Source organism: Panthera onca, chromosome C1, assembly GCF_046562875.1.
Source record: "Panthera onca isolate mPanOnc1 chromosome C1, mPanOnc1 haplotype 2, whole genome shotgun sequence".
NCBI lineage: Eukaryota > Metazoa > Chordata > Mammalia > Carnivora > Felidae > Panthera > Panthera onca.
In genome coordinates, this window is record NC_138346.1 from 166106474 (window position 1) to 166120921 (window position 14448).

The 14448-nt window shown below is 36.6% G+C and overlaps 1 protein-coding gene across 1 annotated transcript in view; it reads right to left on the reverse strand.

Annotated features, from left to right (window-relative positions):
- The window catches only part of IL23R (interleukin 23 receptor), a 61889-nt gene extending 48193 nt beyond the window's left edge, over nucleotides 1-13696 (reverse strand). The window contains exons 1-4 of the mRNA XM_060626226.3: nucleotides 13583-13696; nucleotides 11895-11997; nucleotides 9019-9315; nucleotides 2031-2154 (exon numbers count right to left, since the gene is read on the reverse strand). Of these exons, the coding sequence (XP_060482209.3) occupies nucleotides 2031-2154; nucleotides 9019-9315; nucleotides 11895-11964 (491 nt within the window). The 5' untranslated portion in view covers nucleotides 11965-11997; nucleotides 13583-13696. The remainder of the gene's footprint in view (nucleotides 1-2030; nucleotides 2155-9018; nucleotides 9316-11894; nucleotides 11998-13582) is intronic.
- Between the last annotated feature and the right edge of the window lie 752 nt (nucleotides 13697-14448).

The following is a 14448-nucleotide window of genomic DNA, read 5'->3' on the forward strand; positions in this document are numbered from 1 at the left end:
AATAGAGTGACTGCTAATGGATACGCGGTTTCCTTTTGGCATAAGAAAATGTTCTGAAATTGTGGTGATGGTCGCATAACTCTGTGAATATACTAAAATCATAGAATGCTTATGCTTAAATAAGGTGGCTCAGTGTTTCCATCATCCTTTTGATACATTGCCTCTGTCTAACCCCTGCTCAGAATGACAGGTGTGAGTGTCTTGCCTGTGGCATGGAGCCCATTATTCCAGACTTAGCAATGTATTCGTAAAATCTGCCTGGTTTTTACACAGAATTTCTTGAATGAAGAAATGCTGCTTTTTATGTTTTACTTAATTAAAATTATTCTGAGTATGTTACACGTGGAGAGAGAGAAGATTGGAAGATTATTCTGTTCTATTGTGATGAGACCTGGTTATCATCTCTCAAATATGCCCTGTGATCTGGTTCCGACACCACTTCAGCAGTGGTAGTCAAGGCAGCCCAAGTTCAAATCCCACCTCTCCCTCTCTGGAGCTGTGTGGCTCTGGACGCATTGCCTAACCCCACTGAGGCTCAGTTACTTTGTCTACAAAAACTGGAAAAATAATCATATTTACCTCACAAGGTTGTGTAAGATACTAAATGAAGTAGCACATGTAAAGTTTTGACCCAGTACTTAGCAAATAGTAAAGGTCCCATAAATGCTTTTTATTTTATTTTTTTAAAAAAATTTTAATGTTTGTTCTTAAGAGAGAGAGAGAGAGCACAAGCAGGGGAGGGGCAGAGAGAGAGAGAGAGACAGAATCTGAAGAAGGCTCTAGGCTCTGAGTTGTCAGCACAGAGCCTGATGCGGGGCTCAAACTTGTGAACCATGAGATCATGACCTGAGCTGAAGTTGGACGCTTAACTGACTGAGCCACCCAGGCGCTCCCCCAATAAATGCTTTTTAAAAAATAAGTAGTTTTTTTGAGAGTTACAAACAGACAAAAAAAAAGTTTACTTCAAATACACCACTGAAGGCATTCTTTAAAAAAAAGAATAAAATGGGAAACATGATGGGTGACTAACTTAACCCTGTTTGCCCATACCTTTTTAAAAATTAATTTCATTTTCATCTTTAACAATCGCAGAGTATTCAAAAACAGACTAGCATACATGGATATAGTTTAAATGTAACAAAGAAAGATTTCAGCTGTGTACATTGGGGAGGGGAAAGGGATTTTTTCATATCAACCTTTTCCTATTTTGCAATTTCTGAATAAGCATTCAAATTTAATTTAGTACAAAGTAGTACAACTTTTATGATCAACAATTTATCTTTAAGCATAAAAACTTAAGAGGTTTGGCTGCATGGTCACCTTGGCTCCCGAAATCTGGCTATTGTTAAGCATGTAACAAGAGCATTTCCTCAAAGCCCTCCTGGACTGCAGATAGAAAATAAGCACTTTCACTCAGTTATTACTTCAGTTTTAAAACTCAAAGTCCCATGTCCTGGAGACTCCCTTAGTCTCGGGCAAACCAGAAAAGAGGGTTGGCCTGTACAGGCACCAAATTTAAGATTTGGGGATCATTATTAATAACTAGTAGCGTCCATGAATTTAGTGCTAAAGGTGGACCTGGCTCTGTGCTGCACGCTTTAAGAGCCAAATTCCACTTAAATAATTAGAATAAACCTGTGCATTAGGCTCTATTTTTTAGATCCATTTTAAAGATAAAGAAAGGCAATTTGGAGAGGTTGAGCAAGTTGCCTAAACCCTAGAATGAGGATAGAGCTGGGGTTGAAGCAAAGATCCTTTTAAAATTATTCTGTGCTATATCAGCATCAGGTCCCTGACCCCAGGTACGTACCAATGAATTAAAGGGCAGAAAGATTATAGAACGCATTGTCCCACAGAGTGAAAATGTTAATGGCCCAAAAAGGGTTCAGGTAGCTTCACTGATGATAATTAGGGAATTGGGGATAATCAGCATACATTTAATGCTTAAGGCTCATTTTTTGGATCCCTGCTGGAGGCAGAACATTGGAATGGAATGGAATTGCTCATGTTAAACTGTTGAAGGAACCTACCTCTTCACATACACCACATACATTGTGTCTATGTAGGTGGGCTTCCCAGAATTCCAGGTACAAGTCATGTTGCCTGAATATTCATAAATGACACAGGTTACCTTGTCAGGAACATCTGGTGGATCTGCAACAAAATGTATCACTTAGGAACAACCATACAAACATAAAGTTCTTTATAAAGTAGCTAGCTGATAAACTTCCCATTTTATTTAAGAAACCAGCCCAACTGGCATTCAATACTTCCCTCATTCCATCCCTACCACCTCACCTAACATCCTACTTTGCCATCAAACATTGCTACTCTCCTTTGTGTACTATATTCTCCACTCTTCTGGGGATACTAATATGATCAAGTTTCTCCTATCAAAAAAAAAAAAAAATAATAACTCCTCAAATTCTCTCTCCTCAGCTACCACTATCTCCTTTTTTTAACAGCTAAACTAAGGGTCCTATATTCTACTGGTCTTTTACTTCATCTCCCATTTGCTCTCGAACCCCAGACAATCAAGATTCAGACCCACAATTCCACCAAAACCACTGTTGTGAAGGTCATTAATGACTTTCTAATTAACAAATTCTGAAATATCTGTGCAATCACCATTGAACTTGACTTCTGCAGCATTTGCTGTTTTGGTCCCTTTCCCCTTGAAACCTTTGCCTTTGGCTCTTGTGAAAGGATCCCAAAAAAGTGTTTTTTCTTTCACCCCATCAGACTGTTTCCTCTTCTGGCACCTATTCCACTACTCACTTTAAAAGTTTAGTGTTTATACATACAATGGACTATTACTCAGCCTCAAAAAGGAAGGGAACTCTGATACATGCTACAACATGGATGGAAGTAGAATGATGGTTGCCAGGGTGGGGGATGGGGAAAATGAGAGTTGCTTAATGGGCACAGAGTTTCAGTTTTGCAAGATGAAAATAGTTCTGGAAATGAATGGTAGTGACGGAAAATGATGGTGATTGCAGAACAGTGTGAATGTACTTCATGCCTCAGAACTATACACTTAAGAATAGTTAAAAAAATATATTTCATATTATGTATATTTTACCACAATAAAAAATGACTAAACGTTTTTTGGGGGGCTCCTGGGTGGCTCAGTCCATTGAGTGTCTGTCTATTGATTTCGGTTCAGGTCATGATCCCAGGGTTGTGGAATCAAGTACTACGTCAGGCTCTGTGCTGAGTGCTGAATCTGGAGGCTGCTTAAGTTTCTGTCTCTCTCCTGGAATGCCTGGGTGGCTCAGTGGGTTAAGCATCTGACTTTGGCTCAGGTCATGATCTTGCAGTTCATGTATTTAAGACCCATATCAGGCTCTGTGCTGACAGTTCAGAGCCTGGATCCTGCTTCCAAATCTGTGTCTCCCTCTCTCTCTGCCCCTCCCCCACTCACACTCTGTATCTCTCTCTATCAAAAATAAATAAACACTTAAAAAAAAAAGATTCTGTCTCCCTCTGCCCATCTCACCCACTCATGTGCTCTTTCTCTAAAATAATTAAAATTTTTTTGGTATTCACAGAATTCTATTTCAACATTCTCTTTCTCCCTCCCTGCATCCCCTTTAGCTCTTTTTCTAAGTGACCATAATATGGAGAACATTGTTTAGTTTTTATCTGTTAGCTTCTTTACCTTTTGAGAACTGAAATCTTGCTCACTCCCAACTTCATCCCCACTCCACTCCTGCCTCAAGGGCTGTTACTCACTAGGCTTTACCTACAAGTGTATCCTTGACCTAGGCTGACTAAAGAGTATTTCCCTTTGGAATGAACACATGATTTAAGATGAACCAATCAGCATTCTCCAAGGGGCTTTTTGGAGAGCCATTGTAAGAGGTATTTTCTTACCCCTAGAAATTGCTGTCTCTGAGTAACATGTGAGCCATGAGCTGCTGGTGGCCATCTTGGATTTAAGAATGAAGACAACATAGGGGTGTCTGGGAGGCTCAGTCAGTTAAGTGACAGGCTCTTGATCTCACAGTTTGTGAATTCAAACCCCTGCATCAGGCTCTGCACTGACAGCACAGGGCCTGCTTAGGATTCTCTCTCTCTCTCTCTCTCTCTCTCTCTCTCTCTCTCTCTCTCTCTCTTTCTCTCTCTCCCTGCCTCCCTCCCTCTCAAAAATAAATAAAAATTAGGAGAAAAACAATCTTAAAAAAAAAAAAAGAATTAAGACAACACGGGGGAAAAAACCCATGAAGAGATAGGAAAAGATGAGAATTCCAATGACATTATTGGAGCCCTAATGGTCTCTGAAGTCTATGAAACCCCAACAACTATAGAATGACATCTGCAATTTTCAGTTACATCATCCAATAAATGACCAAGGTCAAGATCAAAAAAAGAAGTATGGAAATATGGAGTGTTTATCATGTAGTCACTTTTCAGGTGTGGCTCTCTCGGCTTGTCTCTACACTCACAATACTGCTTGCAAAACTTGACTACTCAGCAAATGACAAGAAAAATGGAAGAATGGGGGCTCAGGAAGAATAAAAATATGGACATCTATGAACCTGAAGTTATAGCCAAATATTTATCTTACATACAAATATATACTTACACTTCACCTGCACATCATCTACTAAGAATATTACTTGTAAAATCAAAAAATAAATATATGAAAAAGTTTTCCTCATTACAAATTGAAACAATAATAGATATCATTTAGACCTATAAAATTGGCAAGGATTTTGAAAAAATGGTAATCCACAGTGTTGGAATGGACTTCAGGGAAATCCTCTAACACTCCTGTTGGTGGGAGTACAAACTGGTACAACCTTTATGGAGAGCACTTTACATATTACTATCTTTAAAAGCAAGAGCAATATCTTGCAACCCAGCAATTTTACATCTAGGCATGCATCCTTAATGAAATGTTCAAAGATACACAAAAATATTTGGCCAAAAGTGTGTGCCTCTTAAAGTATTGTTTATAATAATGAATAAGTTGGAGACAACCTAATACCCCAAAATAGGGTTAAATAAACTATAATAAACTCCTAAAATACATCCAAAAACAAAGTTGTAGAAGATAGTTTAAATATCTGGCCTCCGGAAAGCACTAGAAATATGTTTAAGTAAATTCTGGCCATATGATAAAGTGAAAAATGCAGGCTATGAAACACTGTAGTGAGAGAGACATAAAGGCATAGACAGAGAGAGAGGGGTTGGGAGAAGGAGACAGAGGAGGAGAGAGAGGGGGAGAGATGGGAAGAGACAGACTGAAGCTTGAAAGATCTATTTCAAATTATTAAAGAGGGATTGCTAGTAGTGAAATTATGGGATTATAGAGATGATGGGTATTTCCTTTGTGCTGGTCTAAATTTTTAAAAACTTTCTACATTGTATGCAATTTGATTTTACAATTAAAAAACTATTTCAAGCAGTAAGAACATACTAAAGTTCTTTAGAACATTTTGGTGAGTTGTAGCATTGAATTACAATGGGGACAAACTGGACTCCAAGTAGGGGAAAACAAATTTTTTTATTTGAGTCATAAAGGGGGTAAATTTAAGTCATTTTGGACATGGATTGAGTTGTGGTCCTGCACTGATTACAGTGATTTATGCTGAAGTTATTTTTCCCCCTGAGACATGAGCCAGAGAGTATCATTGATTTGGCCATCATAAAAAACAACGGTCAATCTTTTGGGTTGTTATTCCACAGCATTCTATATGAAGTGAGTGCTCAGGTTTGTAAATGTCTAGTGGTTAATTAACTTTGCAAAATATCAACTAGATTATATACACATATGCAAATAAACAGAATATTTGTTAATATGAAGCTATGTAAAGATGGGAGTATGATTATGGTTATGAGAAGAAGATGGGGTTATTATTAATCTCATTGCCCCTTTATCCAATGTCAAGGGTAAAAACCCCCTCATGTAAGTATGAGGCTTATGTTTTTGCTTTTTCCTAGTAATCCCATCCCTCCCCTATTATTGGAGCACTTATTAATCACAGGCCGGATTTCTCATGAATTCAGAGTCTAGCCAACGATCATTTTCTACTGAGAGGTTCTTAAAGGCAGAGTCCCTTTTCTTTGAATTTCTACCATTTAACACATTTTTGGCGCAGAGCAACCACTCAGTAAAGCTATCTCATAATTTGATTGGCTTGATTAATAAAATGATAATGAGAAGAATTTACAGTGAACAGAGGCACAATGCTTCTGGCAAAGATCACTCTGTAATTCCTTACCCAAGGAGAGCACAGGTCAGCCTAATTGTGCCTGTAATAATGATACTAGATAGCAACGTTAAAGACAAATATTTAGGAACTTTTGTTGGATAAGAACTCTGCTTTCATCTCAATAAGTAGAGATCAAAGATGGTTAAAATTTGGGGCGCTCTTGATTTTGGCTCAGGTCATGACCTTATGGTTTGTGAGATCAAACCCCGAGTCGGGCTCCACTCTGATAGGGCTCTGTGCTGACAGCACAGAGCTTGCTTGGGATTCTCTCTATCCCTCTCTCTCTCTCTTCCTATCTACCCCTTCCCTGTTTGTTCTCTCTCTCACTATATAAATAATCTAAAAAAAAAAAGATGGTTAAAATTGAAGGAAGTCCAAGACATTTAAACTTTTAAATAAATGATTAAGTAGAAACAGACTGTTCCATGTATGTTTTTTTAATGTGGTATTTTTAAACGAATAAAGACATCTTACAGTATTTTATCTCATGATTGGTGTGAATCTGATAAACTTCCCGTGATATGTGTGCATTTAATCATAGATGAATTCTAGAAAGTGTTTAAAATTATGCCTAAAAATAGAAATTGTGATAATATTTGTATTTCCCAAATTACATATTAAAGTACAGAAGCTTTTAAATATATTTGGATTTCTTTCCAGGAAAAGCACTGACTCATTTATTTTCTCTCTCTTTTATGACTTGTTTCTAGTCTAAAAAATACATGTAATCATTTTGTTCAAAATAGTGATGGTAAGTTAACATAGTAAAGCTCACAGGACAAATACTCTGTGATCAAAGTAACCCAGTGAAAGCAATATAATTTCTAGAGTACCACAGAAACCCTCAGAAACCTTTTTTGACCTACTTAAATAGGAAGTTTTGTTTGCTAAGAATGCAGAGCTCAAGAATCCAGGGGTTCTTGGGTCTAAGAGTTAGAGTAAATTCTTACCTGGCAGTTACAATTTCACACTCATAACCAGAGGTCTGTGTAAGAAGTTACAACTCACAAAGTAAATAAATGGAAAGAGTGATGTTCTTTTTAAGCAGCCAGCAGCAGAGAATCTAAATTCTTCTATGATGTTGTCCTAGAAGGGGGCACAGGCCATTCCCTGGCCCTAAATATGGCCTGGTGGTTGTGTTTGGGGGCAGAGCTGTTGGGGGTAATATGTCACCCAAACTGGAACCCATGGAAGGAAGCCACACTTCTTTTGTCTCCTTTCTTCCTCTGGCTCAAATTAAAAGCTAACCTTTCCCCATCACTGTGAAAATTGCTTATTTGCCCTCCAAAGAAATTGTATCTTCTCTCAACACCCCACCAACACCCCCAAAGGATAAATAGTAAAATATTTAAGCATTAAGTGTTGTTTATGTTTCCTGAGGATGTGGACAAGCTAAGGTGCCCACATATATCAGATAAGATGTCTGCCTGTGGCTTCAATTCCCATAATTCAGGGCATGTTTAGTGTGTTATCAGTTTAAGGTGTGAGTTTGCTAGCTTTATTGTTTGACCCCAAAACTTAGTATTTTCCTTCCTCAGTTCACCTCTACTACCTTCCATAGCTCTTCTTTCTTTTGAAAATCGTGCAAGATCAGGTGCCCAGAGTTAAGTAGGACAATGGCCTTATTCAGAACAAGGAAGCCTCTTGTATCCTAGCTGTCCACTCTAGGTGCAAGTCGTGAACACCAGGTGGTCTTGCTCTTGCAAGTTAAAATCTGGAGATGAGGAAAAATAAGAACTCAGATTTGATTCTCAAAAGTGTGGGGAAGGGAGCATGACAAAGACTCCACACTGCACAATGGTGTTGCACTTTAAAATGTATAACATGCTTTTAAGTAGTTTATTAAAATCTGGTGCTTACCACAGCCAGAATAATTAGCCTTATTTTACAGACATGGAATCAAGGCTCAGACTGGTTAACTTGCCCAAGGTCACACAGCTGGAAAGTATAGCAAGCACACAAAGCTAGTTTTGCAACTGCTTTTGTTTTGTAAATCTTAGTCTCAGAATTTTTTTATGGAATCTGCTTCAAGGTTGATGCTATTATTTTGGAAAGCAAATAACAAAAAACATAAGTGTAAAGCAGATGAAAAGAACAATACTTAAAAATCTGAGGATGCTGCCCCTCATGTATGCTGTGTTTGGACAGGCTGGGGTTGAAAATTTGTTTTTTGAATACATCAGCAACATTGAAAGTTGCTGTGGAGTGTAGAAGTGTAGAGTAGAAGTGTAGACGTGCTGTAGAAGTGTAGAGTTCACACTGAAGATTCACATGTCTGTCTTCCCTTAAAGAGTCAAAGATTCAGGGGCACCTGGGTGGTTCAGTAGGGTAAGGGTCCTATTTCAGCTCAGGTCATGATCTCGCCATTTGTGAGTTCGAGCCCCACATCAGGCTCTGTGCTGACAGTTCAGAGCCTGGAGCCTGCCTCAAATTCTGTGTCTCCCTCTCTCTCTGCCCCTTCCCTGATCATGGTCTGTCTGTCTCTCTCAAAAATAAATAGACATTAAAAAAAAAAAAAGATTTAGGAAAACCAGATCCTTATAAATGATGGAGTTGGGCAGTGGCTATTCCCCAGTAGACCTCTATGTGCTTTTCTCTCTGCATGGATCTCACCAGCCTCCCTAACTCCTTTATTTCACTAACCTGGCCCCCGGAAACATTTCAGTTTGCAATTCTTATATTAAACTAGTACAAGAAGTAAACTATATTAATTAGCCTCTATTTTTAGACAAGATTTTAGACTAGTTAATTGCTAGATTAGCTTTCATTTGAATTTTGAATGCACCCCAACACTTACATCCAGAAGAAATGTCTTTTCCACATATCAGTGTCTCTTGAAAATATCCAGGACATTCAGCAGTGCAGTACATAGAGGCATGTGGCTCCAGAAAGTTGTTATACCAAAGCCGAGCTGTTGTTTTATTAATTCTTGTGATTCGAAATCTTTCTTTGATGCCGTTTTTATAAAAATAAAATTTCTTTGGTTGGCAGTTCTTAATTTCTGCTTGGCAATATATAGAGACATTCATACCCATCTTAAAAACTGTGGCTGGTTCTACCCACATGTGGCCAGAGCAGTTTATATTTGTAATTCCTGGAAACAAATAGATAAAATAAAAAATTCCATGTAAAACATTAAAGCAAGAGATTCAGATGAATATGCTGTTGCATTTAAATTTTATTCTTTTCCTATTAATTAAATGATTTCCATTGGAAAAAAGTTTAGGACCAACTGTATCTTTCCATTGATTAGTTTATTGTAATGTACTTTTAGCAGGCTTCTGTGGACGCTCAGTAACAGGATACAAAACTGGAGTCTGCCTTTAAGCAACTCTGTCTAAAGAGCAAATAAAATTAGCTCTCCTTATTTAAAGTAGAGAACTGACACATTATGAGGCTATGCCATTTTTCAAAGGTAAGATTAGAAATAACACCTGGCATTGCAGAATCCAAACCCCATTCTCTAGGCACTCCATCAATCTGTCATTCTTCTGTAGATAACGGCTACTTTTATCACAAAATTTTGAGTTTAATGAGTAAAACCATACTCTTATAATGACAAAAATCTATTGCTTGATAACCACTTAAAATTCATCATTAATTTAATATATAGGAATAATATAGGAAAATGTCCAGAATGTATTTTGGTAAAAAGCAACTTGCAAAACAACACACTTAATAATAGGTTTAGTACCAGAAGTAAATAGAGTAAATGAGGAGAAATACACTAAGATTTTAACAATGATAATCTGTGTGTGTTAGTCTACTTTTTTCATTTTTACTTGCATATTTCTGTGTTTTAAAAATTATATAGTGAATGTATTACTTTTATAACCCCAAGCAATAATTAAAAGTCATTTTCATAAACTCAAATGACAGTGCAATGCAGTATCAGTTAAATTAAACTCACATCAAGGAAAATTTATTATTGTCTTTTTGTGGAAATACTTGCATTAAAACATCCTAGAATCTTACCAATCTTATCAAGGTAATTATTTGATTTTAAAAGGTCCTTAGCTATGGACTACAATGCTTAAAGAATTAACTTGCATAATATAAATGTAATTGAATATTTCCATTTACATAATGAACATTTAGGTATAAATTGGAAGTATTTAAATATTAAAAATAGTGATAAAAATAATTCCATCATTATTAATGGGAAATTGAAGCCAAAGATAAGAAAAGGAAGTTTTAAGGAAACATCTGACTACTTTAAATAAGGTCAACAATTCAGGTTTAGACAAACTACATCTCCAGCACCTGAAAAAAATATGTGAATACTATCATGAAATTGCTGTGAGTAGTGTTTGAGAATACACAGAAAATATAAAAAATGTCAGAAGACTTCGGATTTGGACAAATGTTGGTTTTCAAAAACAGAATAAAGAAGAACCCCAGAAACTTTGGACCACCGAGCTTTGCTACATTCAGGAATGAATTAGTAAGTCCATGATTTTTCAGTACCTAAAAAAAAAAAATCTGTAATCAGTGAGAGTCAACATAGATTATGTAAGAATAAGTCATATGTTAATTTCTCTTTTTAATGGGGTTAGTAGATTGGTCAGAGGAATGTTAAACTTTATTATTATTTCAGCAGAGCTATTGAAAAGGGGAACATACCATGTTAATAGAAAATTTGGAAAAAATGTAGTCTGGATGATATTAAAACTATTCATAGATTGAACAAAATATATAAAATAATATCTAATGGACAGCTCTAGGGTCTCTAATGCCATGTCAGAGGAGCCTAACATTTCTCTGCACTCTATTAATTACTTGAATGTATCAACAGAAGTCCTACTTATTGTTTGCATATTTCAATATCCTAAATCTTGGATAGTGGTTGGCCTGATTCTGGCAGTGTCTGATATCCTGCTGGAGGGGTTCTAGTTCTGATGACAGGGCTACCTCTATATCAATCTATAGAGGTATATATCAATATATTGGTATAACTACCAATATAGTTGTGTTCCAACCTACAGAAGACATTGTTGCTTTTGTCACTATTCTGAGTAATTTGCATGGTTTGCAAAGCTTCCTTCCAGGTCTAGAACCCTACCTTAGTGTTGCTTGTCTCCCAGTTAATGAATTTCTACCACCTGCCCAGGACACCAAGTCCCCAGTAAAAACTCTCAGATGTCAAGGCTATTATGCCTGAATTTCTGACAATCCCCTTCCTGGATTCCTCAAAGCTGCTTATGCTTATATCTGTAATAATGCCAGGTGTTTGTGTGAATTATAAGATAGGAATAATAATAGCCAATATCATTGCACGAAGTTGTGAGAAATAAAAGGCTTAGTTAGCCCAGTGCCTGACACATAGTGCCTGTCAACAAATAAATTGTGGAGTTGAATTAAATTCAAATGTTTGATGGATTATCATATAACAATTGTAACAGTTCAAAGATAGAACACGCCAACTCAGAATAATATGCTTCTTCATAGAAATGTTCACATATAAGTTAGAGGTTTGTTTATTAGGGAAAGGAATTCTGCCATTAGGGGGGCGGTTGGACTCTTTTATTTCATTCCATATAATATTTATGTGCATATAGTTTTTCCCAATCTAATTTTTGGTTCTTCAGAGACCCTAGAATAGTGCCTTGAAAACAATAACCACTCAACATTTTTTTAAATAAAAGATAGCAATAGGTACTAAAAATACTATACCTCCATGACACCAGTTGAAGAATATGTAAATAGCTATTACCACATCCCATTGAATTGTGACCTGATTCATGCCTGAAAGCAGGAAATAGCTCTTTGTTGCCCTCTAGAAAAAATATGAAAGTTTTAAATTATAATATTTTAATAAAATAACCATAGTAAAGGCATTACATTTTTTCCTAACAGTTATTATTGCCTTTGATGAGAACATTTCAATAGGAAGAAAAGGAGGAGGGAAGGAAGGAAGAAAAGAAGGGAAGGGAGAAAGGAAGGGAGGAGGGAAACAGGGCAAAGAAAAGTCAGTGGTATGTAAGGAGGTATGATACAGATGGAAAAGTAAAGTAAAAGAATGGTCTCTTCAAAAGTCACTATGATTTACCTTACTAGGACATTTTGACCCTTAATAAAATACACTTTCTTCTAATCTAGTCTCTCTCATCAGAAATCTCTGCTCTCACTCCTGGCCAGATTTCTATGCCTTAGAAGTTCCAGGAATATCAGTCTTTGATGAGTTAAACTTAGGAAAAGCCAAAAAAGTTCAGAAGTTCCAGAAAGAGGCATTCAAAATGAAGAAAGATGAAGTGAGACAAAGGTATATGTGCTATCACCAATTAAATTTATATAAAATTCCTTTCCTCTGTAGACAGCTCAAAAGACACACATTATATAAATTCCAAACAATATTGCCATTAGTTTATGACTAGTTGCATTATTTACTCAGTTACTTACATTTTTATTTAAATGTTACTTTACATTATTACTTAATAACCAACATTATTCAGTTATTTTTATGTTTAATAAAACCTGAGCCTTTCATATAAGACAGCAAAACAAAATCATGACTCATCATATAGCATAAAATATCTGATAACATTCTTAAAACCTGGGGTCCCCATGACCCCCATGAATATAGGAACACCTTTCATAATTTGCCAGCAATATGAGGTCTTCTCTTTATAAATAATAAGCAAAACAAAATCTAAAATGTTCCTGGTTAGAAGTTAACTACTCACCCCAATAGAATATATACAACAATAATTGTTTAAAGTGATATAGTATCAGACAACATTTGAGTATAAACTTTCATCAGTAACCACTCTATAAAATATCGCAAGAACTTACAAGAAAAAACAACCGGAGCCTCTGGGTGGCTCAATCAGTTAAGTATCTGACTCTTGCTTTCAGCTCAAGTCATGATCTAGGATTGAGCCCCACATTGGTTCTTTGCTGACAGCAAGGAGCCTGCTTGGGGATTCTCTTTCTCCCTTTCTTTCTGCCTCTCCCCCACTCGTGTTCTCGTGTGTGCTCTCTTTCTCTCAAAAATAAGTAAACATTAAAAAAGAAAGAAAGAGGGTCACCTAAGTGGCTCAGTTGGTTAGCGTCTGACTTCAGCTCAGTTCATGATCTCTCAGTTCGTGGGTTGGAGCCCCACGTAGGGCTCTGGTGCTGATAGCTCAGAGCCTGGAGTCTGCTTCAGATTCTATGTCTCCCTTTCTCTCTGCCCCTCTCCAGCTCGTTCTCTCTCTCTCTCTCTCTCTCTCTCTGTTTTTTTTTTTCTCTCTCTCTCTCTCAAAAATAAATAAACATTAAAAATTTTTTTAAAGGAAAGAAAGAGAAAAACAACCTGTGCCATGTATTTCCATAGAAAATATAGCTGTTTTTAAGCATTTGGATGATCATGGTTTGTTTACCTTTCAACTTGTTTGAAGCACATAATTCCACTTCAGAGCCAGGCTGCTACCTTGTTGCCTGCATCATGTCCTCTTTCCCCACTGTCTGTCAATAATCACTTCAGATTTTCAGCAATGAGGCAAATGGAAATGTCAGCAAAGCCCTGACCTACATTTCAGACTCTTGAACTCAAACTGTCCAATTCAAAATGACTGGCTCTAATGTCACTATTTGGGAAAACCCAGATTACTGAAAGTGAACTGCTTTGTCAGTACTTGTTTTTCTCAGCTTAATTTAAAATGATCTGTCTCATCCAAGAAGTAGAACCCCTATACAGGTTCTACCTGTCAGAATCTTTGACACCAAAAATATGATGCTTAGCTTTAATTTGCAATTAACATTGATATTTATTATAAACCAGTTTCTTAAGAGAGTTTAAATGCTACCATTGACCATTCATTTACTTAACAAACATTTTTGGGTATTTAATATGTGTCAGCCATTGTTCTGGGTATTAAGCATATGATGGTGATTAATTACTGAACAGCTCTTTTGTTGTATTGTTTAAAGTGATTAAATGGTAGATCAGTTGTTTTGAACTATCACAGGATTCTACAGGCAAATAAAAAATTACCAGATATTTGGTGCATTTATAGAAGTCCTCACCAAGGGCTTTTCCTGGCGTGCTTTTTCCTCCCATGTCCTTGGTTGCTTCTACTTGAGTATCTTTTCACTCTGTGTATTCCTTTTTATTGTAAATGACAGTTAAGTTACTTGTTTCAATGAACCTCTTGAAGCCAGAAACTCCATCCTGCCTTTTAAATTTTTATATCTTTGGTACCTAGCATAATATAATACTCTGGGGAAACATTCAAAACATTTCTAT